This window comes from Loxodonta africana, chromosome 11 (assembly GCF_030014295.1).
Source record: "Loxodonta africana isolate mLoxAfr1 chromosome 11, mLoxAfr1.hap2, whole genome shotgun sequence".
NCBI lineage: Eukaryota > Metazoa > Chordata > Mammalia > Proboscidea > Elephantidae > Loxodonta > Loxodonta africana.
The window spans coordinates 89,435,849-89,462,288 of NC_087352.1; the positions used below are offsets into that span (position 1 = coordinate 89,435,849).

General features: G+C 38.3%; 2 protein-coding genes across 2 annotated transcripts in view; one reads left to right on the forward strand and one right to left on the reverse strand.

Moving 5' to 3' along the window:
- Positions 1-13,977, forward strand: part of USP14 (ubiquitin specific peptidase 14) — a 45,993-nt gene extending 32,016 nt beyond the window's left edge. The window contains exons 10-15 of the mRNA XM_003406363.4: positions 2,937-3,002; positions 3,154-3,246; positions 6,694-6,822; positions 11,909-11,969; positions 12,319-12,426; positions 13,069-13,977. Coding sequence (XP_003406411.2) covers positions 2,937-3,002; positions 3,154-3,246; positions 6,694-6,822; positions 11,909-11,969; positions 12,319-12,426; positions 13,069-13,217 — 606 coding nt within the window. The 3' untranslated portion in view covers positions 13,218-13,977. The remainder of the gene's footprint in view (positions 1-2,936; positions 3,003-3,153; positions 3,247-6,693; positions 6,823-11,908; positions 11,970-12,318; positions 12,427-13,068) is intronic.
- Positions 12,309-26,440, reverse strand: part of THOC1 (THO complex subunit 1) — a 62,190-nt gene continuing 48,058 nt past the window's right edge. Inside the window, exons 18-21 of the mRNA XM_003406365.4 lie at positions 20,816-20,899; positions 18,144-18,291; positions 17,337-17,412; positions 12,309-16,616 (exon numbers count right to left, since the gene is read on the reverse strand). Of these exons, the coding sequence (XP_003406413.1) occupies positions 16,321-16,616; positions 17,337-17,412; positions 18,144-18,291; positions 20,816-20,899 (604 nt within the window). The 3' untranslated portion in view covers positions 12,309-16,320. The remainder of the gene's footprint in view (positions 16,617-17,336; positions 17,413-18,143; positions 18,292-20,815; positions 20,900-26,440) is intronic.

Consider the following 26,440-nt stretch of genomic DNA (forward strand, 5'->3'; position numbering starts at 1 on the left):
AAGTATAAATGTTAACTGCATAGTGTGGGATGGAGTATTTTGGCAGTAACTCTCCAGTATGCTGTTTTCTTCATAATTTGTAAAATTATAGAAAAGTGAAATAAACTTGGAATTTCTAGATGATAGGGGATTGGAGGTTATAGGTAGAGCTTATCTGATGGTGAATAACATCATGCCAGATGTACTTTCTATTTCATTAATATACTGTATTTTTAGAGCAGTTTTACAATTATAGAAAAATTATGCAGATGGTTCAGAGCTCCCACATACCCCCTCTTTTCTCTGCTCATGAGTTGTGTAGGTGTCTTATGAAAGAATATTCCCAATTCCTCTCTCCCATACCTTATAGCATTGCTGTTGTACATTCTGCTTATACATAAACTATAATCATCCACTATATTGTTGCTATTGTTATTTTGAACCGTTAGATCAGTTAAGAAAAATAAGATTTTATTTTACTTTCATTTATTTCTTCTTGACCACTCTTCTTTTTTTAATGTAGATTTGAGTTTCTGACCTCTGTCATTTTCCTTCGTTTTTAACTTACTTTAACATATCTTGCAAGACAGATCTATTGCTTGTCATCTAGTTGATTCTGACTGATGGTGACCCCATCTGTGTCAGAGTAGAACTGTGCTTTATAAGGTTTTTGGTGACTGATGTTTTAGAAATAGATTACCAGGCCTTTCTTCCCAGGCACCTCTGGCTGTATTTGAACCTCCAGCCTTTTGGTTTGCAACTGAGCACATTAACTGTTTGTACCACTGAGGGATTTGCAAGGCAGGTTTACTGGCAACAGATTCCTTCAATTTTTGTTTGTCCCCTTCACTTTTGAAGGGTAATTTCACTGGGCACAGAATTCTAGGCTGGTGGGTTTTTCCTTTCAATGCTTTAAATATTTCATTCCACTCTCTTCTTACTTGCATGGTTTCTGAAGAAAAGTCCAATGTAATTCTTATCCTTGTTCCTCTATAGGTAAGGTCGCCCCCACCCCCCCCCACCGGCTTCTTTCAAGATTTCTCTTTGTCTTTGGTTTTTTTGTAGTTTCAATATGATAAGCCTAGATGCAGATTTTTTGGTTTTGTCCTGCCTGGTGTTCTCTGAGCTTCCTCAATCTGTGGTTAGTGTCTTTCAATAATTTTTGAAAAATCTCAACCACTATTACTTCAGACATTTTTCTGTTCCTCTCTGTCCGGTATTCCCGTTACATATGTGTTAAAAACACCTTTTGTAATTGTCCCGTAATTCTAAGATACTTCTATTTTTTTTCATACCTTTTTTTCCCCTTTGTATTTCATTTTGGAAGTTTCTTTTGACATATCTTCAAGCTCACTCTCTCCCTTCTTGGCCATCAACTGATGAGCCCATCAATGGCCTTCTTCATTTCTATTACAATGTTTGTAGCATTTTCTTTTGATTTTTCCTTAGAGTTTCCATCTCTCTGTTCTTGCATGTTGTCCAATTTTTCTGTTAAAGCCTTCAGCATATTAATCATAGTTATTAAAATTTTGGTCTGCTGTTTCCAAAATCTTTGCCATATGAGAGTCTGGTTCTGATGCCTGCCCTGTCTCTTCAGGCTTTTTTTTTTTTTGGCTTTTAGCATGCCTTGTAATTTTTTGTTGAAAGTTGGACATGATGTAAAAAGAACCAAGGTAAATAGGCCTTTGATGTGAAGTTTTACATTTTATTTGGCTAGCATTAAGCTTTTTGCTGTTTGTTATAGGTGTCAGAAGCTAAAATTTCCTCTGGTGTACTTGTTTTTTGTCTCCCCTGTTGTATTTAGGTTTCCCAGAGACTCCTTGAATAGGGCCTGAACTGTGTAGTTCTTTTTTGCTGTAATCTGTTATTTTACAGGAGCCCTATTGATTGTAGATATGGGGGAGGGAAAGCATTTTATGATCCTATATTAGGCCTCAAGTCTCTTAGTGAGACTGTGCCTCTGGGCTGTGACCTTTACAAGTGTGTCTTATTTTTTTCCCCCTATTCCCTAGGTAAGATAGGAAGGCTAGAGGGGGTTTGCAGTTAGGCTGTGGTATTTATTTGGCTTGGATCAAAAAAAAAAACCTAATTTCTGTTGAGTCGATACTGACTCATAGTGACCCTATAGGACAGAGTAGAACTGCCCCATAGAACTTGTGAGGAGCAGCTGGTGGATTCAAACTGCTGACCTTTTGGTTAGCAGCCAAACTGTTAACCACTATGCCACCAGGGCTTCAGGCTTGGATAGGCTCTGGTAGAATAGTTTCTCTTGAGGGCAGGACATTGTTAAAGGAGAACAGAGGGCTGTGGGCATGCTTCTAGATGATTACTTTTCCCATCCGCCTGCTGGAAGCATAAGGGGGTCATTCCCTGATGTGACAACCTAGTGGGGCTCCTGGAGGTAATGGGATTCCTAGGCTGGACCTCTAAGAATTTTTTCCTCTTAAGCTATGAGTCAGAACTGACTTGATGGCAGTGGGTTTGTTTTTTTAAGCTAGCCCTAGCTTAGTCTCTAGCAATTAGTCAGTTCCCTTTAATTTTTTGTACCTGATGCTGGGTCTGTTGGTAGTTTCAGCTATTGGTAAGCTGTATCTCTAGTTTTGAGGACAGCAGTTCACCTTGTGACCTCAATTCTCTAATGATCTAAGAAGAGTTGTTGGATTTTTATTTTTTAGCTTTTTTTTGTTGTGAAAATGGGTGTGATGACTTCCAGCCTCTTTATATTTTGGACTAGAAACTAGAAATTTTAATTAGCACATTTTTAAAATAAATATCATTACAGAGGTGTAACATGCTTATAATTGTTAACAGTAAATTGTTTTAACTGTGATTTCCCGTATATTTATGTTGCTAAAGTATAGCACGTTAGTAGTGCTAATTTTAAAGAATCACAGCTGTAATATTCAGAGAAAATTCTTTACAACTGTTGTTTGATCTTCTGTTATGTTCTTTTTTAGCGACTTCAGGAAGAAATCACCAAACAGTCTCCGACATTGCAAAGAAATGCTTTGTACATCAAATCTGTAAGTTGTGCATTTCCTTTTGAAATTTTAATTCCATTTCATTGAAAGGTTTTCAGTTAATTAATGTGATTTAGTCTTTGTTTATATCACCAAGGAATTAAAAACCTGTGTGATATTTGGATGTAATAAAATTTATTTTCTATCTCTTCAGTCCAAGATCAGCCGGCTACCTGCTTACTTGACTATTCAGATGGTTCGATTTTTTTATAAAGAGAAAGAATCTGTGAATGCCAAAGTTCTTAAGGTTAGTAGTGAACCTTCTTTTGTGTAATAAATTATTGTAATTCCTTGGAGGTAGTCCCTAACTTTTAATAGGTTTCTTCATTACTTTAGGGGTAGTTGAACTTTCTTCAAAATATTTGGGGGAGTTATTAACATTTAGACAATTAGTTCTTAATCAGGGATGCATATTGAAATTATTGTCTTTTCTTCATCATACACATGTATGGCCTTTATCAAATGTGATTAAGTCTTGGGTGGGGTTTGAGTTTTATATTTTAGAAAAGATTGACAAGTAATCCTGGTGACTTCCCACTCCCTAGAAGCACTACCCTGGACTACATTCTCAACTCCAGCCTTTCAGTAGGGGTGGGGATGAGACTGGGAGCAGTATAACACACTATACTCTGTTCCAGGTGGATCCTTTCTTAGGGTGAAAGAGAGTTAAATTACTAGTGCCCCAAACCAAAAACCAAACCAAACCCATTGCCATGGAGTTGATTCCGACTCATAGCAACCCTACAGGACAGGGTAGAACTGCCCCATAGGGTTTCCAAGGAGCGCCTGGTGGATTTGAACTGCTGACTGTTTTGTTAGCAGCTGTAGCACTTAATTGTGCCACCAGGACTTCCACTAGTGCCCAAAGAGTACACAAATTATAGTCCCTTGATTTAGGAGCCAACCATATGATTTAGCTGGTTTTTTTTTTTTTTTTTGAGCTGTAGTACTGCTACATATTTCATATAGTCCCTGATCCCTGGAGGAGGTGTATAATTTCTTAGCTGACATTCAGAATACATTTTCCGGTATACTTAGTGTTATATGAGAAGGTTTAATATAGTTGAAGCATCTACTAGTGTTAACTTTAAATGTATGTAATTTTAGTCATTCACTATGTCACTTTTGCTTCTTTATAAAATTATATTTTAAACGAGAAAAAAAAGTCGTTAAGTGACCCCACAGCCCGTTTTGGGGATCTGTCATTTTTATAGGACTTGGCCTAATATTTCTGAAATTCCTCTTCTCCCATATTAATTTTAGTAGTTCCTCTGTGGTCATTATCATGGGTTAGAATGTTTAATGAAAAAAGAATGTTTTGAAAATTTCTTACCTTAAAAATGTTAGAAGCAGATTCACTTTTTTTTTTAATTGTATATTAAATGAAGGTTTACAGAGCAAATTAGTTTCTCCTTAAACAATTAATACACATACTTTATGACGTTAGTTGCCAGCCCCCTAACATGCTAACACACTGCCCTTCTTGATCTTGGGTTCCCCATTATCAGCTTTCCTGTCCCTTCCTGTCTTCTTGTCCTTCTCATGAGCTGATGTGCCCGTTTAGTCTCATTTTGTTTTATGGGCCTGTCTAATCTTTGGCTGAAGGGTGAACCTCACGAGTGACTTCATTACTGAGTTAAAAGGGTGTCCAGGGGCCACACTCTCAGGGTTTCTCTGGTCTCTTGTCAGACCAGTAAGTCTGGTCTTTTTTGTGAGTTAGAATTTTGTTCTACATTTTGTAAGTCTGGTCTTTTTTGTGAGTTAGAATTTTGTTCTACATTTTTTTCCAGCTCTGTCTGGGACACACTATTGTGATCCCTGTCAGAGCTGTGGGTGGTGGTAGCTGGGCACCATCTAGTTGTGCTGGACTCAGTCTGGTGGAGGCTGTGGGAGTCATGGTCCGTTAGTCCTTTGGACTAATCTTTCTCTTGTGTCTGATTTTCTTTACTCTCCTTTGCTCCAGATGGGATGGGGCTAGTGGAGTATCTTAGATGGCCACTCACAAGCTTTTAAGTCCCCAGATGCTACTCACCAAAGTGGGATGTAGAACATTTTCTTTATAAACTCTGTTATGCCAATTGAGCTCGATGTTCCCCAAGACCATAGTTCCCAGCCGTCATCCCAGTAATTCGGTCCCTCAGGAAGTTTGGATGTGCCTATGAAGCTCCCATTACCTTGCCTTCGTCAGATTGTGCTGACTTCCCCAGTATTGTGTACTGTCTTACCCTCTTTTTTTTTTTTTGATGTCCATTAATTTAATTCTTTCTGAAAACTAAGGGGAAAAGGAAGCATTATTTAGTTAATAAAATTTTTATATAATTTATTTTGTTGAGAATATACATAGCAAAACATACACCATATACCAGTTCAACGGTTTCTACATATATGATTCAGTGACATTGAATACATTCTTGAAGTTGTGCAACCATTCTCACCCTTCTTTTCTGAGTTGTTCTTCCTTCATTAATGTAAACTCACTCGCCCCTGCAGTTTCCATCCAATCTTTCGAGTTGCTCTTGTCAGTTAGATTCCGTACAGATAGTTCTTAAAAGAGCATAATGCTCTAGGCAGACATTGTTTACTAGAGCTAAACTGGTTGTGAGAAGACTTCAGGGGATATTTTTGGTTCAAGGTTCAAAGATTATCTCAGGGCAGTAGTTTGAGGGGTTCATCCACCCTCCATGGCTCCAGAAAGCCTAGAGTACATGTGAATTTGAAATTCTGCCCTGTGTATTCCTTCTTTTGATCAGGATTCTTGTTCAGTAATGGTAGCCGAATACCATACAGTTCTTCTGGTCTCGTGGTAGAGGAGGCAGTTGTTCATGGAGGCAGTTAGCCACATGTCTTAGTCATCTAGTGCTGCTATAACAGAAATACCACAAGTGGGTGGCTTTAACCAAGAGAAATTTGTTTCCTCACAGTAAAGCAGGCTGAAAGTCCAAATTCAGGGCGTCAGCTTCAGGGAAGGCTTTTTCTCTCTCTCAGCTCTGGAGGAAGGTCCTTGTCCTCAGTCTTCTCCTGGTCGAATTGCTTCTCAGGTGCAGGGACCCTGGGTCCAAAGGACATGCTCTGCTCCCGGTGCTGATTTCTTGGTGGGATGAGGTCCCCCACTCTCTGTGTGCTTCCCTTTCATCTCTTGAGAGATAAAAGGTGGTGCAGGACACACCCCAGGGAAACTTCCTTTACACTGGAACAGGGAGGTGACGTGAATAAGGGTGGTGTTGCAATCCGACCCTAATCCTCTTAACATAAAATTACAATCACAGAATGGTAGACAGCCACACAATTCTGGGAACCATGACCTAATCAAGTTGATACATATTTTTTGGGGGGACACAATTCAATCCAGGACACCACACATCCCATATCTTTCTCCTATTCCTTGCTTCCCTTCTTCCTCTGTTCCAGGTGAATAGAGACCAATTGTTCTTTTGATGGCTGCTTGCAAGCTTTTAAGACCCCAGGCACCATGTAATGAACTAGGAGGTAGAGCAGAAGCACTAAATGTTATTGAGATTCACTCTTGAAAATAAACTTTGAAAGTTTTTTATGAGATTTATGAGTGATTTTCAAAGATTTTTTTCAACTTTCTTTGAATTGTGAAAGCATTAGTTTAAAACTAATAGACATTTTAAATAACTTGCTTAACTATCTTAATAAGTCTTTCTATACCTTTTTTTTTGTTTATATATAGGATGTTAAATTTCCTCTTATGTTGGATGTGTATGAACTATGTACACCAGAACTTCAAGAGAAAATGGTCTCTTTTCGATCAAAATTCAAGGATCTAGAAGATAAAAAAGTGAATCAGCAACCAAAGATAGTAGGTTCTTACAACTTTCTAACAATATTTTAATCTCCTCTCAGTTCTCAAGAGTTACTTTTTGTTGTTAATCAATTAGTAAAAATGGATGAACATGTATTTCAGTTAGCATATATATATATGTATATGTGTGTGTGCATATATATATATATATATATATCCTACATATATTGGTACAGGCCTTTAAAGTTTTAGGTATATTTTAGCATAAGAAACAAGAACACTGTTTACAGTAAATGGGTCTATTATAAATAAATGGGTCTGTTATAAACGTTCATGTCCAGGTTTTAGTATGGACACAAGGTTTCATTTCTCCGGGTTCAGTGTCCACGAGTGCTGTGACTAGGTTGCCTGGTAGTTGCATGTTTAGTTTAAGAAACTGCAAAATTGTTTTCCAGATTGATTGTACTATTTTACATTCTCTTTTGTACTGTATGATTTACTCACTTTCTCTGCATCCTTGCAAGCATTTGCTGTTGGCGTTATTTTTAATTTTAGCCATTCTGATAAGTTTGTAACCATTCTGATGGGTTCATTGTTTTTTTAATTTACATTTTCCTGATGCTAGTGAGGAGTCCCTGGGTGGCACAAAAGGTTAGTTCAACTATTAGCTGAAAAGTTGGTGGCTCGAGTCCACCCAGAGGTACCATGGAAGACAGGCCAGACCACCTGCTTCTAAAAGGTCACAGTCTTGAAAACCCTGTGGAACAGTTCTACTCTGCAGTCATGGGGTTGTCATGAGCTGGAAATGACTCGATGGCAGCAGTCACAACAACAATGGGTAATGCTGTTGACCATCTTGTTTGGCATCTCTCTTACCTTCACAGAAATGTCTCTTTATGTATTTTGCCTGTTTTCTAATTGCATTGTTTCTTTGTTTTTACTCTTGAATTTTGAGAGTTTTTTCTATTCTAGATACTTGACCTTTGTTGGGGCTCTGGTGGTGCAGTGGTTAAAGGCTGCTAACCAAAAGGTCGGCGGTTCAGATCCACCAGCTGCTCTTTGAAAATCCAGTGGGGCAGTTCTGCTCTGTCTTGTAGGGGTTGCTGTAAGTTGGAATTGACTCAAATGGCAATGGTTTTGGTTTTGATTTGGTTTTAGCCTTTTGTTGGATATGTGGTTTTCAAATATTTTCTCCTGATCTGTAGCTTGTCTTTTCATCCTCTTAGCAGAGTCTTTTGCAGAGGAAAAGTTTTTAATTTGGGGGAAATCCAATTTATCTTTCTTTTTTTTTTTTGTACTTTTGGTGTCGTACAAGAAATCATTGCCTAGTCTAAGGCCAAGAAGATTTAAACCTGTGTTTTTTTAAAAAAGAGTTTTATAGTTTTAGCTCTTACATGTAGGTCTTTGATCCATTCTCTGTTAATTATAAAAATAAGACATGGTAGGAGGTAAAGATCCAGTTTCATTCATTTGCGTGTAGATATCCACTTGTCCCAAAACGAAAACCAAACCCATTGCCGTTGAGTCAATTCTGACTCATAGCAACCCTATAGGACAGAGTAGAACTGCCCCACAGAGTTGTCCCAGTACTATTTTTTTTGAAAAGACTATTCATTCTTCATTTGGCACCCTTGTTGAAAATCAGTTGACTATAGATGTATATTTCCGGGCTCTCAATTTTATTCCATTGGCTTATATGTCTACTCTTAAGCCAGTGTAGATACTAGACCTTTGTTGGGGCTCTGGTGGTGCAGTGGTTAAAGGCTGCTAACCAAAAGGTCGGCGGTTCAGATCCACCAGCTGCTCTTTGAAAATCCAGTGGGGCAGTTCTGTAGCTTTGTAGAAAGGTTTGAAATCACGAAATGTGAGCCCTCCTCCAGCTTTGTTCTTTCTCAAGATTGTTTTGACTATCCTGAGACTTCTGCATTTCCATGTGAATTTTAGTGTCAGTTTGTCCATTTCTGGGGTGGGGTGGGGCGGGGAAACAGTTGGAATTTTGATAGGGATTTCATTGACTCTATAGAGCAATTTGGGGAAGTATTGCCATCTTAATATTAAGCTTTCTAATTAATGAACTTGACATATCTTTCTGTTTATTTTGGTGTTGTTCAGTTTCTTTCAACAATGGTTTTGTAGTTTTCAGTGAGCAATTCTTACACTACTTTGGTTAAATTTATTCCTGGGTATTTTATATTTTTTGATGCTTTTGTGAATGGAATTTTTCTTAATTTGCTTTCCAGATTGCTCTTGCTAGTGTATGGAAATATAGGTGGTTTTTGCATATTTTCGTATCCTGCACTTTTCTGAACTTGTTAGCTCTCGTAGTTTCTTTTTCTCCTCTTCATTTTTTAAAGAGATTGTGTAGAACTGATGTTAATTTTTTTTTTTTAAATGTTTGATAGTTTTATCTGTGAAACCATCTGGGCCTGGAGGTTTCTTTTTTGGGGAGTTTTTAAATTAGAAATTCAGTTTCCTTAGTAGTTATGAAAAAAAAAAAAAGGGAACCAGTTGCCATTGAGTTGATTTCTGCTCATGGTGATCCCGTAGTTATAGAGCTATTCAAATTATGTTTCGTATTGGCACAATTGTTGTGGTTTGTATTTTCAAGGAAGTGTTCCATTTCATCTAGGTTGTTAAATTTATGTGTGTAGAGTTACTCCTGGTATTCATTTACTATCCTTTTGATATCTGCAGGACCTGTAGTGATATCACCTGTGTAACCTGATATTGGTAATTTGTGTCTTTTTTCTTTGTCAGTCTTGCTAGAGATTTGATCTTTTCCAAAGAACTGAGTCTTTCTTTCACTGACTTTATCAGTTGTTTTTCTGGCTTTAATTTAATTGATTTCTGCTCTTACTGTTCGTTAGTTCCTTTCCTCTGCTTGCTTGGGTTTTATTTTGATTTTTTTTCCCTAGGTTTTTGAGGTGGGAGCTTACATTATTGATTTGGTGGGACCTTTCTTTTTTTTAATATATGTATTTAGGGCTATTTTCTATCTCAGCAGTGTTTTCACTGTGCCCCGCAAATTTTGATATGTTTTGATTTTCATTCAGTTGAATGCATTTTTTAATTTTCTTGAGACTTTCTCTTTGACCATGGATTATTTAGAAGTGTGTTGTTTAGTGTCCAAGTGTTTGGATATTTCCTGTTGTCTTTTTGTTGCTGATTCTAGTTTGATTCTATTGTCATGAGAGAACATATTCTGTGATTTCAATTTCTTTAAATTGTTGGTTTGTTTTATGGCTTAGGATGTGGTCTGTCTTGGTGTATGTTCTGTAAAAAATAAACCCAGTGCTGTCGAGTCGATTCTGACTCATAGCGACCCTACAGGACAGAGTAGAATTACCCCATAGAGTTTCCAAGGAGCGCCTGGTGGATTTGAACTGCCGAGCCTTTGGTTCGCAGCGGTAGCACCTAGCCGCTATGCCACCAGGGTTTCTTATATGTTCTGTGGACACTTAGAATGGGTATTCACCTGTTGTTGGGTAGAGTGTTCTGTAAGTGTTGATTAGCTCCTGTTGGTTGAATTTTTCATTAGTTTTTTCTACTTGTTTTTTCAGTTGACAGAGGCATGGTGAAGTCTCCAGTTATGATTGTGGATTTGTCTGTTCTTTCAGTTTTACTAGTTTTTGTTTCATTTTTTTTTTAAATTTCATATCTCTGTTGTTTGTTGCATACACATTTAGGATTGCTATGTCTTCTTGATGAATGGGCCCTTTTATCATTATGTGGTGTCCTTCTCTATCCCTTGTAATTTTCGTTGCTTTGAAGTCTATCTGATAATTAATAGTTACTGTTGCGTTCTTTTTATTAATCTTTGAATGATACATCTTTTTGCATTCTTTTCAATTTGCTTATATTGTATTTGAAGAGAGTATCTTATAGGCTATTGGGTATCTTATAGGCAGCAAATAGTTGGGTCAGGTTTTTTAATCTGTTCTGTCACTCTGTCTTCTAATTGGTGTAGTTAGACCATTTACATTTAATGTAATTATTGATATATTAGGGCTTAAGTCTGCAACTTTTATTTTTTGCTTTCTGTTTGTTCTGTTTTTCATTTTTCTTTTTTGCCTTCCTGTGGGTTACTTGAACATTTTGTTACTTGAACAAATGGAACATATTTCCATTTTGATTTATCTGTGTTTTTGAATGGATCTCTTTATGTGGCCTTTTCAGTGCTTGTTCTAGGTATTATATTAGATATATATATTTAGTTGCTGTCAAGACCATTTTAACTCATGGCAACTTCATTTGTGCAGAGTGAACTGCTCCATACAGTTCTCAAGGCTGTGGCCTTTCAGAAGCAGATCGTAGGCCTGCCTTCTGAGGTGCCATGGGCTAGGTTTGAACTGCCAACCTTTTGCCTAGTAGTTGAGCACCTAACCATTTGCACCACCAGAGACGCTCTTTTTGCCTCTAAATAAATAAATAAAAAGAAGTGGTGGACCTAATTGCCATTTTTTGTTGTATGATCCTTTGACTTTTTGCCACTCCAGCTATCTTTGAATTGCTGGTGGTGTCTTCATTACCATCACAGTTTTCAAGAACTTTGTGCCCGTATCCCTAGATAAGTTAATTATCTTGTATGCAGAACTGAAATGGGCTGAGGCAGGGAGTTGCCACTAAAAGATCCCTGTCTAAAGTGGTAAACCTTTTAAAGTAGGTAAATATTTGCTGAATAAATAGTTCATTCTGGGCTGAAGTGGCGGGTGGCCATATCTTATGTAGATTTAATATCAATTGCATTAATTTGACTTCTCTCTTGTGTTTTTGAGGCAGGTTTTTTTTTTCTTCCACCTATGTAGTTTCATAGTGTTGTAGTAAAATTACAGAGTTGGATTTTCCGTTACTACTCTAGAGCATTGTTAACTGTACTGCTGTGTTCACAATTATGTTCCAGAGTTAGTGCTGTAAAGTTGGTCATATACCCAGAGAGTCTGTCATTGTACAGATTGTATAAAGTAGGTTTACAATTATATGAACTGTAGTTACATCATTTTAGGAATTTATAAGGCAGATTATATTTTGTCTTTGTTTTTACTTAGTCATTGTGCTGTAGACAGTGTTTATGGAATTTAATATTCACTGAGAATAAAAATTTATGTTCACTGTCATGATTTAAAATTACTTTTTTTTCCCTCAGAGTGACAAAAAAAGTAGTCCCCAGAAGGAAGTTAAATATGAACCCTTTTCTTTTGCTGATGGTAAGTAAAATTTTTCTTTGAATTTTTTTTTATTAATAGTAAAACTACTGTCTCACCACATACATGTTCAGTCATATATGTATATTTTTTAAGTCAGGTTTATTGAGGTAAAACTTCACTCAATATGACATATGGAGAAGTTCACCCTTTTTAGCATACAGTCCTACGAGTGATCACATACTTCCCAAAACTCCTCAAACAAAGCTTTACCTTTGGTTGGATAGTACTTTCTTACTGGATCCTAATAATAGGGTAATACTTCTCTAGTCTGAACTTCAGAGTTATTCTAGCTTGGGAAAGCATCTCTATACATTTTATTATTATTAATGGATTTACTTGTTTTCTTTAGATATTGGTTCCAATAACTGTGGATACTATGACTTACAAGCAGTGCTGACTCATCAGGGAAGGTCTAGTTCTTCAGGTCATTATGTATCATGGGTGAAGAGGAAACAAGGTAAAGATTGTATTATTGTTTTCAACTGTTAAAAATTTTACAGTTTATTATAAATTGTATATAAAAAAAAATACCTGCTGCGCCTGGTGGTTTTCAAAATTTTTAATCTCAGAACCCCTTTACAGGCTTAGTTATGGAAGACGTCAATAATTGTTTATGAGGATTACATTTCTTAATATTTACCATATTAGAAATTTAACTGAAAAATTTTAAGTTTATTAAAAGATGACAGTAATGAACTTCACTATTAATGTGAAAACTCTTTAAATGAGAATATTTAAAAAATTAGAAATGATACTGTTTTATATTTTTATAAATCTTTGCTCTTGTCTGACTTAATAGAAGACAGTTGGATTTTTATATCTGCTGCATTCAATCTGCTGCATTATCAACACATCACATAGCCTTTGGAAAATTCTAAAGTACACTCTAGAGAATGAGGGTGGAAAAGACAATGCTTCAATATTAACTTCATGGAATGCCTGATAGTCTGGGGACCCACTCTGGGGGTACCTGGGCCACATTTAGAGAATTACTGCTATAGCAGATGGAATACTATGCATAAAATTGCTCAGTAACTTTTTGCAGTGGTCTTCTGAACAAATCTTGTATAATTTTATTTTCTCTCCTCTTGCTATTTAGATGAATGGATTAAGTTTGATGATGATAAAGTCAGCATCGTTACACCAGAAGATATCTTGCGGCTTTCTGGTGGTGGAGACTGGCATATAGCGTATGTTCTACTCTACGGGCCTCGCAGAGTTGAAATAATGGAAGAGGAAAGTGAATAGTAATCTTCATTTTAGCTATTTATGCTTAGGTGTGAAATAAATGTTATTCGTTGATCATTTCTATAATCCAGAGCTTTAGAGGAAGATAATTAGGTGGTTTTATGTGTTTCCCCTCACGTGGAGTAAAAGAGGGTGGCAGAAGACTTGCAAACCACTCTGTACCAATGTAAAAAATTACAGAGAAGAGAAAATATCTTTGGACTGTGCTGCCCTGTGTAAGGTAGCAGGAAGACATTAAAAAAAAACTTATTTCTTGCATAATTTAAAAAAATTCTGAGGTGAAATGCCTTTCAACCTTCTCCCTGCCTTTCACAGCTTAAGATTCAGCTGTCAGATGTTTATTGCAAACCTGTAACTCTATTACTTGTTGTTCTTGCATGGTTCAAATCACCATTTGGTACCTGCCTTATCTAACAAAAATTTTGCCAGGAAGGTGGAAAGGAAAAGTGTTCTCTCATTGTGTAACTCAGTGCTGCTGTTCACATCCCATGGGAACATGGGTACAATCAAGTATTTGTCCAGCCCAACTGGTGACTCAGTCCTGTTCTGTTGCTGGCTTTTCATGACTTTAAAATAAATTGTGATCAATAATAGTAATTTGATTATACATTTATTATTGTGTCTCTCTGATGTACTATGGTTTGTACATTTAACTTTTCAATGGTTTTGTAGTAATCAACCTTAAAAAAAGTTGACAAGCTCTGGTTGCTTATTTTTAGAAAATGAAGATCTTTAATAAAAAAAAAAAAAGAGGGAATAACAGCTTTTGACCTCAAGTCTTTTGTCTACTGAGAGTTGAAGCCTGACTGAAAAGTTTCAGATATGTTTAATAGTATCCAGTTTCTGCAGATGGTTAGTTTTACCCTGCTGTTAAGCATCCATTTTAAACATGTTTGTCATCTTCTTAGAAACCCTGGTGGCATAGTGGTTAAGAGCTACAGCTGCTAACCAAAAGGTTGGCAGTTTGAATCCACCGGGCACTCCTTGGAAACCCGATGGTGCAGTTCTGCTCTGTCCTGTAGGTCACCATGAGTTGGAATTGACTTGATGGCAACGGGTTTGGCTTTTTTGGTTTTGGTCATCTTTGCCTGCTTGTAATATATTCCGTTTAGAAAGAAACACTAAGTTGTCAAGGTAACGGAGCTCTTTGGATACTGAATGGAGTGATACTATTATCAGTCATATTGGGTCCTTGGCTCCGTTGTTGTTTTTACTCTCCCGTTAAACCCCAAACTCTTAATTCCATCTCAAAATTTAATCTCAGATCAATGATTTTAAAGCGGTAGTAGGAAATACCAAAAGTACCAGGTATTTTAATATGGTGGTTTTCTTACATTTTAATACATTCTCATTAGTCATTCTTCAGCCTTGATTGACTGCTAGGGAAACAACAGAATGAGTATTGTAATTTTCTTAACGTCATAGTAAAATTTTGGGAATTATCATGAAATCTCCTATCTTTGTTTATGTTGCCTTAATGCCCTGTAGAGCGTAACATTGATAACTATTTGATTCCTAAAGAATAATGGCCATTTCTTCACAAGTTTGAGCAGTGTGAAATCATCTGAGCAAACACTAGGGGATAAAATAAGAACTTCAGGAAGCTTACTTGTGACTAGCTTCTTTCACCTCAACTTTTACTACTGGCAGTCAGCACTCCTTTTACTTTGGGAGAGGAACGCAGAACAGACTGGGGAGGATGAGACCCTAAGAACTGTAATTACTGTTTTGTATGAGGCCTTTAACTTTTTTATTCACTTTCTCATTTGGCTCAAACAATTATGAAGACATGAATTTGGCAATTAGATTTCAGGTCTTCTGGTTTGTAGGGTGCTGTGGCTGCTAGATCAGGTGAGGCAGGTTTAGAGCAGAGTATATAAACTCTGTGTGGACTTAGAATTTTACAACTGTCATTCCTTAATGGTCATCATTGTAAAAAACTTGATTTCATTTTACTTGACCCAAAAAGCATTATTCCAAAGAGATCTTTAAAGTAGAAATTGTACTTAAATCAGTGTTGTTTTCAACTAGGAAGGCTGTTTTAGCATTCGGCCTTGCGTGTAAGGTCTTTGAGAAGGGAGAATGGTGAGAAAAGGTCTTGATTGCTGAATGTGCCTTATATGCTGCGCCACTAACACTGGGGCCGTTCCCCTAGTGCAGCTGCTGTCACTGCTTAACCAGCTAGTTAAACCCAAGCAGGAGCATTTAGTAACATGCGCTCAGGGGCCCCTCTTCAGGATTCTAAACAAATAAAGATGACCTAATCTAGAGCCCTAGCAGTAAGGCTGATGTGGGAACAGGAAAGCGGAGGGTACCATCTGCAGCCAGTTACTATGTGGTGCTTTGCTGTTTATAGGTAGGGCGCTTTCCCATGGCTCACATGAACTTCGGAGCAATCTCTGACGTAAGCATCCCTATTTTAAAGACTCGAGAGCTTAAATAATTCTTGTAAGGCTGAAAAACCTAGGTTTTAGACTTCACCCCAGTTCTTCTGAAGTTGGGGGTTTTCTGTAAAGGACTACATAGTATTTTAGGCTTTGCAGGCTATATGGTCTCTGTTGCAACTCTCAACTCTGCCATGGTAGTGTGAAAGCAGCCACGGATGATACTTAAATGAATGAGCATGGCTGCATGCCATTAAAACTATGAAAACTGGTGGTGAGCAGACCAGGGCTGGCTGATCCTCTGCTTTAAAGCATAAAATGAGACTAGAGCAGTTGTAAGGTTTTAGAAAGTCTTATTCTGGGATTTCAGAATAGTTAATTAAATTTTGTAACTTAATAGCACACAAACTAATTTGGCACAGTGTATCTTAGGAAACAACATTCCCCTAAATACTGCTTATGGAGACTTAATTTGTTGAACAAAAATATATTTGGTGACCTTGAGGTCGCTTAGGTTTGGCCATTTTCTCAACCTTCCCCCCAAACCCTGGGTCAGTCATCAAGAGCCAATGTGTGTTCTGTTGTTCTTGGAGCACCAGACAACTGTACAACAACTGTTATAAAAATGTTTATTGTTTACCAAAACCAGGGGACCTCTTATCAAATGCTGCTTGGTAACAAAATCTTATCACAGTTTTAATAAAAAAACAAAGAATAAGCTAACTATTTGTCTCATTGTCATTAGTCAGACTTTCTGCAAGATCATTTAATCCAGACTTATTCAACGCATTAATCAGATTCTCAGGCGTTGCATGTATTCCCTCTTGATCTTGCCAGGCAACCAGGAGCTGCTTAGCTCTCATCTTCATGTCTTCACTGTCACCTTCGATCTGCCTTATTTCAGAGTCTTTCATTTCCAAGTAGGGTGCCAGAACCTTCCATTGTTCACCCAGCTTGTTGGCAAATACCTCTATTTGTTCCCCTGTTACAGGTTTGTCTCGCCGAACGTCAGGACCTATAAAACACGGGGAATGTTAACTATATGCAGAATACAATGACAGGCACAACTCAAAATATACAAAACAGGAACGAGATGGGGCCACTGAAAGAGATTAACCACCTTTACCAAAATCCTGTTGCTTTCAAGTCAATTTTGACTCATAGCGACCCTATAGGACAGAGTAGAACTGCCCCATGGCATTTCTATGGCTGTAATCTTGAAGGAAGCAGGGTGGCACATCTTTGCCCCATGGAGTGTCTGGTAGTTCAAACCACAGGCCTTTTGGTTAGCGGCTGAGCGCTTAATACCTATAGTAAGCTTTATTTTAAAATTCCCCAAATAAGTTTTTTTATATTCTCCATGGGTTGGATACCATGCTTACAAATCCTGATCCTTAGACCAGTAATCAAAGCTAAGGCTGTTACCTCTATTATAGAAGGCTTTTTTCCCCCCTGAAACCAGATGCTCCCCCTATAGCTCCCCCATCCCCAATAATCAACAGAGGTATAGGTCACCTTCAAGTGCAGGTTCCTTCCTTTTTTAAAATAATCATTGTTTTCCAGTTTTATTGCATAAAATGTAATATTTCTCAAGTACTATCAAGCAATGTTTTTAATACTTCATTTAAAAAATAAGTCAGAAATTGAAAAGTAGATTAGATTAAATAACGTATCTCTCAACAAAGAATCCCAATCTTCCAATTTTTTAAACCGGGCAAGAAAATTAAATTCTTACTTTCATTTTCCTTCAGTAAAGCATCATTATCTTCCTCATCCTCATCCTCACCTGTTTTTATTTCTTCAGAAGGAGGCTATGGATGAGAAAGAATGTAAGAATGCCAACTTTGAAAATAAGTGGGGATTTTTTTTTTGTTTAGATATAGCGGTTGGGAAATTCAGGGTACAGGACCCACAACCTTACTCCGAGGGTGTTAAATATGGATATGGTCAGGCTGGAGAACAAGTGCCAGAGGGGAACTGCTGAGGGCTAGAAAGAATTCCCCCTGCTCCCAACCTGGGAAGAAGGCAGGCAGTAAAAAGTGTAGTAAGATGGTCTGCAAATAGTGCGTGTAAAGTAACAACTGTCTAGGGAAGACTCGGGGAGCAACTGTCCTTAACATTTTTTTGAGTAATTTTACTAGAGTTTCAGTACACAGTACGGTTATTAGGTCTTCTGATAGCCTTCCTTGGAGAACAGATGGTAGAGAGATGGGCCAAGCTTCCCCCCATCTTTGATAAAAGATAATATAATATACTGGAAGACAGGAAGAATTCATGTCTGAGCTTACAGATGGACAACAGTGTATCTAAAGTATTGTGGACTTGAGTTAAATGCCATGTCACATAAAATTAATACTTCTTCATGTACTCCCTGTAGGTGTATACCCAAATGCATTTTCTTCCTAATTCTAAAACATGGGGGTTTGGAGATCACTAAAGTCTAAATTCAGGTCTTTGCTCAAATAATGATGACAATTTTAAAGAAGACAGATACCAACTAATGGACATAAAAAAACTGATCTGTATTAAAAAAAATACTTACTGGTAATTCCTTGGCTAGCTTTATTACCATATTTTCAAGATACTCTGGCAGACTTTTAAACTGCTGGTTGGTTGGCTGGAAGAAGTGAGGGCTTCTCCGTGCTAACAGTCTCAGGGCTCTCCAGCCATAATTAGAATTGTTCACAACCCTGTAGGAAATGTTACCTTCTGGTTAGTACAATTCTGCCACTTGAAATTCCATACTCTAAGGTAAGTAGCTGATGGTGTACCATTCTTTAATTTTGATCCTATTCCTAAAGAACTCCTCAGTATGCAGCTCATTTATAAATATTTATAAATAACAGAAACCAAAGAAATTCATAAATAATAATGGAAGCTAGCAGAGGTAGGTTCATATGCAGCAAACACACTTAGAATTTTTACATACATTTTACTTAAATTTTAAAGGTCAATTAGTGTGTCCAGTACTGACTAGAAACTACATGTGTAGAACAGGGATCAGCAATCTAGCAGGCACATGGTGTTCAGTGAGTTGACAGCCATACTGGCAACAACACCTGTACACACAAGTTTCAGACTATCTTATAAGCTCAACACTGAGTTTTGATCATGCTAATTTAACTTCTATTTGTGTAACACCTATACTTTCACTTAAATACCAACCTCTAAATAAAAAATGGTTCAAAATACTACAAGGGGAATATTGAGAAGCCACCTCTGGGACCAGTGGTATCAAGAACAGAATCCATGATATCCCCTAATGGAGCAGAGCAATGATGGGTGGTGCACAGTGAGAAATAATCTCAGAGATTCTAAAGGTGCTACTCCAAGACAGGCAAAGCTGAAGAATCCAAAGCACAAATATATGACATTTATGAACCTGGCCAATCACTTGCTGCTGCCTTCTCCCTGCTCCCCAAAGACCGTGCTGATAAAGTTAATGCCATGTTCTAAAGCTGTGCGCTTCAACAGTCTTCCTCTCTGACACGTTTCTGCTTAAACACTGAATCTTCCAAGCATTTTCAAAATTCCCCATCAAATCATACATATAAAATTTATTATTCCCCACAGATCCATACCATTCAAATTTGAACTATCACTTTAAGGTCGAATCCACCTACTCTTACGTAACAATGATAAATCAAAATTCATTCCCTTAGCACACCCTGAGCCAGGCATCAGGAGCTGTGGATACACACAGCTTATGGGCATCCTTAACACTGAGGAAGCACAGCACTGCAGCTAAGACCACAGCCTCTGGGCCAGACTGGTTTTCCTGGCTCTGCCATTTACTAGCTGTGAGATCCTCAGCAAACTGTTTAACCTCCCTCTGTGCCTCAGTCTCAACTGTAAATAGAACAGTTTTCACTTTACAGGCATGAGGTAGGTGCTTAGTACCTGACACTAAGTGTGGTACGTGCCAGCAGGCATCACTGACGAATGCAGGTGCAGGACAACTCCAATGACAGGATGAGAAATGAGAACCTGAGCTAGTGGTTAAGTGTTAGGAAAGCAAGCAAGCAAGCAGGAATGCATTAGAGAATGACTGGGGAAGGGGAGAGGGGCTTCTAGGATAAGGAGGCTAGGGAAAGCTGCTCTGGGGCAGTATCTGCACAAGATCTGAAGGGAGAGAAGCCTTGGGAAGATCTCAGGAAAAGGTGTACTGAGCAAGAACAGCAAGCACAAAGGTGCTGAGCTGAATAGAAAGATGGCCAGTGGGGCTGGAGCAGAGAGACAAGGAGAGATGAGATGTGGCTGGAGAGGTGGGCATGAGCCAGATCTAGGAAGTCTCTAGGCCATGATACGGCGTGTGCATTTCATTCTGACCTTAATAGGCAGTCATCAGAAGAGTTTAAGTGGAGAATTACATGATCTGACCTGTGAATTCATCTGCTGACTGGAGAACTGACCACAGTTAGACTAGTTGAGAGGGGAAAGTAACTAGTCACACAGGGAGGCTAGTTAGGGGGCAGAGAAGACACAGAAAATAAGCAAAGGATGAGCAGCCAGCAGTGGAGACTGAGATGGAGTGGGCAGAAGGAGAGCGTAGTTTCATGGATGTCAACAGAAGAAAACTACCCAAGGAGTGGTCAAGTGGCAAATCTGCTGAGAGGTCAAAGAGGTTTTCTGTGACCTTGGTAACAGCTGGAAACCCTGGTGGCGTAGTGGTTAAGTGCTAAACGGCTGCCAACCAAAGTGTGGGTAGTTCGAATCCGCCAGGAGCTCCCTGGAATCTCTACAGGGCAGTTCTACCCTGTCCTATAGGGTCGCTATGAGTCGGATTTGACTCGACGGCACTGGGTTTGGTTTCGGTTGATAAGAGCTATCTCAGTGGAGTGATGGGGAAAACGGTCCAGCTGGAGTGGAATGAGGACAGAAAGCCAGGTGAGGAAAGGCAGGCAGTAATTATAAAACACTGTTGGGAGACACTCTGCTTTGAAGGGAAGCAGAGAAAAGAGGTGGTAGAGGGAGAGAGATGTGGGGTCATGGGAGGGTTTTTTTTTTTAAACAAGGGTGATACTAAGTCATGTTTGTAAGTTCACGGGCATTGTATCCTTGAAATCAGTATACAGTAATGTGAACTTGGTACATAAACTCACCTAAGAAAAGCATTATTCTAACACTGGCTCCACTAATAAGCTTTCTAGCTTACAACTCCTAAGAAAAAATACTGGAGAAAATTAAGGCCAGCTCATGAGAAACATTACTTACTTATATTCATTTTCAACCATATTTTCAGGATCTGCCTGTTCAATGGCTTCTTCAAAAAACTCCTCCAAAGTTGGCATGTATTCCCTGGGTAAAAAAAATATTACAGGACAAATAGTGAAGTAATAAATACTCATAAAATGGTAGCAATAAAAGATTCTAATGTTACCCACATTTTAGTTACAGTTGGATTACATAGGAACTCAGATTTTTAAGGAGGTAGATGACTCAAAACTCTCAAAGGTGGTGGCTGCTGTCGTCGAGTCGGCCCCTGGCTCATGGAGACCCCACGCACCACAGAACACAACGCTGCCTGGTTCTGCACCACTTCCACAATTGGTTGCTATTGGACCACTGTGATTCACAGGGTTTTTACTGGTTGAGTTTTGGAAGTGGATCACTAGGCCTTTATTCCTAGTCTGCTTAAGTTTGATATTATACAATATTATCTACTATTTAATATGTATTACACAGAAACCCTGGTGGTGTAAGTGGTTAAGAGTTGGGCTGCCAACCAAAAGGTCGGCAGTTCAAATCCACCAGGCGCTCCTTGGAAAGCCCATCGATGGGGCAGTTCTACTCTGTCCTATGGGGTCACATGAGTTGGAGTTGATGTGACGGCAGTGGGTTTGGTTTGGTTTTTGGTATATAGTATACAGAGCCCTGGTGGTGCAGCGGTTAAGAGTTTGCTGCTAACCAAAAGGTTCGCTGCTTGAATTCACCAGCCGCTCCTTGCAAATTGTATGGGGCAATTCTATTCTGTCCTGTAGGGTTGCTATGAGTTGGAACCAACTTGATGGCACCAGGTTTGGTTTTTTTTAAGTAATATACATTATACACTATAATGTGTGAATATGCTGCTGCTCAGAGCCAGCAAACATGACATTTTTACATCATGTCCACACCCATGGATTTTAATAAACAGGCCATAATGAGATTTCAAGAGTTTGTAACTTCTAGCTCTTATTTTAGATTGTGACCATGACTGCAAGGTTGGTTTTTAATGACACCTTTCTTGAATTTGTTTTTAGAAATAAAATTCTGATAGTCAGGCAAATAAAATCCAAGGATCAGATCAGATCAGAAAAGACATCTTTTGACTAAAACTAGACAAACAGGCGCTCTAGAGAAGCATGAAGCATCAAACCTTACGACACTTCTGTATTTCATTCAGGAACGTGCTCTGTGATGGGGGGGCTGTGAGGTATCCTGTGGCTCCCACCACCTTCCCTTCTACGTGTCTCACCAGACAAAACTGAAGGCTCACCATCATGCCCCAGCTAGGCCCAACTACCATCCACAAATGATCTGGAGCCGTTCACTAGTTTGAAAATTATATATTTAAGCCATCAAGGCTAATGGGATGAGCATGGGTGAACACGTATGCCAGACTTTTGCCATGTCTGCTTGTGATTTTTAAAAAAAAACACCACAAATAGAATGAGAGCGATGTATCCCTCTTCTTCATCTAATTCTCCTCTCTCTGTCCCCACAGGGAGCCACTATCCAGACTTTGGTACTTATGTCCCCTCCTTTTTGTAAGAACTGAAAACATGTAACATCGTTTCAAATTTTCTATTAATGGAATCCTGCTTGCAACTTAATTTTTCTGAGCTATGCCTATGTGCTAGTTCTCATCCCTTCGTTTTCTAATGCTGTCATCCAGTATTCCAGTTTGGGAACATAGGCACTCTCCTGATGATGAAAATTTAAACTGTTCTACTTTTTTGCTATTATAATGCTAAACACACACTCTCGTACCTGTCTCCTCGGGCAGATGAGCTACAGTTTCTTAGGCACTGTGGCCTTCGCACACTCACTATAGCTCACAATAAGAAATTCATTTTATGTTGTAACCCAACACACACACATATGTATATGCAGGAATGTGTATCATATACATAAATGAAACAAACGTTTCACAAAAGTATATTTTCTATTTCATGAAAAAAAAAAAAAATGCTGTTGAAAAGCATTAATGTGACTTCACAAACCACCAATGACTCTCAACCTGAAGTTTTACGAACACTGTTTTGGATCCGTGTAATGCGCGGTGGAATTGCTAGGTCTTACAGTATGCACATCTTCCATTTTCAGATGTGCCAAATTGTTTTCCGAAGTGACTCTACCAGCTTAAGACTCCCACCAGCAGCACTGGTAAATTCCACAATTCTTACACAATCTTGGCATTTTTCAATTACTGAATCTCTTCGGTATGAAGACGCATCCTGTTGTGGTTTTTATCTGCAATTCTCATGACTAGTGCGGCTGAGCATCTTTTCATAGGTTTACAAAGGTTGCTGCTTCTGAAATTCTCTCTTCCTTCGTCCTGGTCTACTGAGTTGACTTTTTCTCACTGAATTGGCAGGAGTCTAATTTTTTTCCCCCCAAATTAATCTTGCCGGAAGTTTGCCTAGTCTTAGAAACATAAAACAATAAAAACAACCCCCCCCCCAAAAAAAAAAACAAACAGAAAAGTCTTATTGATCCTCTTATTTGTTTTCTATTTTATTGCTCTCTAATCTAGAAATCAACTCGACGGCAATGGGTTTTTTAAAATCTTATTTCAACTATTTTCAGTTTACTCTGTTCTAACTTTGAGTGCTGGCCTCTTAGCTTATTTTTAGATTTTAGTCTTTTAAAGCATATAAACAACTTAATGCTGTAAATTTCCTTCTGTGTTCTATTGAGCTAGATCCAAATGTTTGAAAATGTAGTATTCTCATTTTCAACTAGTTCTGTTTTCTAATTTTTTTTACGATTTCCTCTTTGATCTAAGAGTTATTTAGAAATATGTGTTTTAAATTTTTAGAAGTACTTTTGTGGTCAGTTTTTGCTATAGATGTATAACTTAATGAGTTGTAGTCTCTATTAGGTCAAGCTTGTTCAAATCTTAAGTTTCATCTATCCAATTTATTAAATACTGAGAAAGATGTATTAAATTCGCCTAGATCGTGGATTGGTCAATTTTTTATTCTATTTAATTCTGTCAAACTTGAGACTACATTTTTAGGAAATAAAGTTTAGAATTTTTATATATTCCTGATGTATTTTTTTCTTTTATCTTTATGCAATGACTACTTTTAATACTGCTTTTTGCCTTTAAGACTCTTCTGATACCAATATAATTACATCTGTTGCTTCTTCTTCTACCTTTATTTTCAATCTTTCCACATCCTTATTTTTTAGGTGTTTCTTTTAAACAACATATAAATTTTTTTTATGTGAATTTTTTTTTTTATTTTGGCTTAAGTCAAAGTTTACAAATCAAGTCAGTCTCTCACACAAAAACTTATATACACCTTGCTACATACTCCCAATTACTCTCCCCCCAATGAGACAGCCCACTCTCTTCCTCCACACTCTCTTTTCGTGTCCATTCTGCCAGCTTCTAACCCCCCTACCCTCTCATCTCCCCTCCAGGGAGGAGAAGCCAACACAGTCTCAAGTGTCCACCCGATCTAAGAAGCTCACTCCTCACCAGCATCCCTCTCCAGCCCATTGTCCAGTCCAATCCCTGTCTGAAGAGTTGGCTTCGGGAATGGTTCCTGTCCTGGGCCAACAGAAGGTCTGGGGGCCGTGACCACCGGGGTCCTTCTAGTCTCAGTCAGACCATTAAGTCTGGTCTTTTTATGAGAATTTGGGGTCTGCATCCCACTGCTCTCCTGCTTCCCCCGGGGTTCTCTGTTGTGTTCCCTGTCAGGGGAGTCATCGGTTATAGCCAAGCACCATCTAGCTCTTCTGGTCTCAGGCTGATGTAGTCTCTGCTTTATATGCCCCTTTCTGTCTCTTGGGCTCATAACTACCTTGTGTCCTTGGTGTTCTTCATTTTCCTTTGATCCAGGTGGGTTGCGACCAATTGATGCATCTTAGATGGCCACTTGCTAGTGTTTAAGACCCCAGACGCCTCTCTCCAAGGTGGGATGCAGAATGTTTTCTTAATAGATTTTATTATGCCAATTGACTTAGATGTCCCCTGAAACCATGGTCCCCGAACCTGTGCCCCTGGTATGCTGGCCTTTGAAGCGTTCAGTTTATTCTGGAAACTTCTTCGCTTTTGGTTTAGTCCAAAACAACATATAAATTTTTAAACTATAATGTTAGTTTCTATGAATTGGAAAATCCATTTATGTTGACTGTTATATATTTCAATTTATGTTGTGTTTTTTCTTCTCCTACCTTCTATTTGATTGCTTGATTTTGTATATAAAGTTATATGTTCCTTTTACATATTTAGCAAGCATACTTGACTTAAAGTCTAGTTATTCATTATCTCTATCTTTACCCATAAAATTTAATTCTGATCACTCCTTCCTATCATACACATTACTTTTAGCGAGTATGTTGGTTTCACCTTTATAGATAACCCCCACCTACTAATTAATGTTATATACAGTGAATTCTTGATGAAGTTTTCTCTTGTTTAATAAGGTCTCTGCACAGCTATCTTTCTTGAAATCCTTTTTTCTGGCTCAGCTTCCTTCTAACAGCTCTTTCAGTGAGGACTGTTCATGGTAATGAGTTCCTGGATGGTGCAAATGGTTAATGCACTTGGCCGCTAACTGAGAAGCTGGAGGTTTGCGTCCACCCAGAGGTGTCTCAGAAGAAAGGCCTGGTGCTGTACTTCCGAAAAAGTAGCTACTGAAAACCCTACGGGGCAGAGTTCTACCTGACACACACGGGGTCTTCATGAGGCAGAGCTGACTCCACAACAACTGGGTTTGTTTTCTGTTAAATGATGGTACATTTTTGCAGCTGTATTCCAAGAATACCTTTATTTCTCAATCATTCTTCACTGACTGACTGCCTGACTTGTTACAGCCTTCTGGTTTGATACTTTCCCTCAATACTTTGAAGAGATCCTTCCACTGACTTCTGGTTTCTTTTATTCTCAAAGTCTGCTGTTAGTCTAAGCTTTACCTTTTTTCAAATTTTCTAACTCTCGACCCTCCTGTACTGTTTTCTGGGTGATTTCTCAGTAATTAATTCTTTAATTCATTAATTTTTTCTTCACCTGCGTCTAGTCTATTTATTTTAGTGACTTTTTTTTTATTATTATTATTTTCTCATTTCTAGAAGTATTGTTTGTTTTTTACAAACTTGCTTGGTCCTTTTGACACTGTCATGTCCCTATCTTTTGTTTTCAAGTACTTCTTTTGTCTTTAATTATCTTAAATATACTGATTTTACAGCCTCTATCTGATGGTTTTATTATCCAAAGTGGGTGTCTAACTTCTGTTGCTTGTCCTATCTGCTAATTCTTACTCGTGGTGGGTTGTTTCTTTGAATGTTTTGTAATAGTGGATGATGAACTTATCTTCAGACTTTCACCTGTGGGAATCTCATATGGCCTGGGTTGAAAGTGACCTGCAGAAAGATTTATATCGCCAACCTTGGGCTTTATATTTTACTATCTTAGCTTGAAAGGGCAGTGGTGGTTCTGCGGTAGAACTCTCACGTTCCATGCAGGAGACCTGGGTTTGATTCCTGGCCAATGAGCCTCAAGCTCAGCCACCACTTGTCTGTCAGTGGAGGATTCCAAGTAGCTATGATGCTAAACAGGTCTCAGCAGAGATTCCATACTAAGACAGACTAGGAAAAAAGGCCTGGTGATCTACTTCCAAAAAG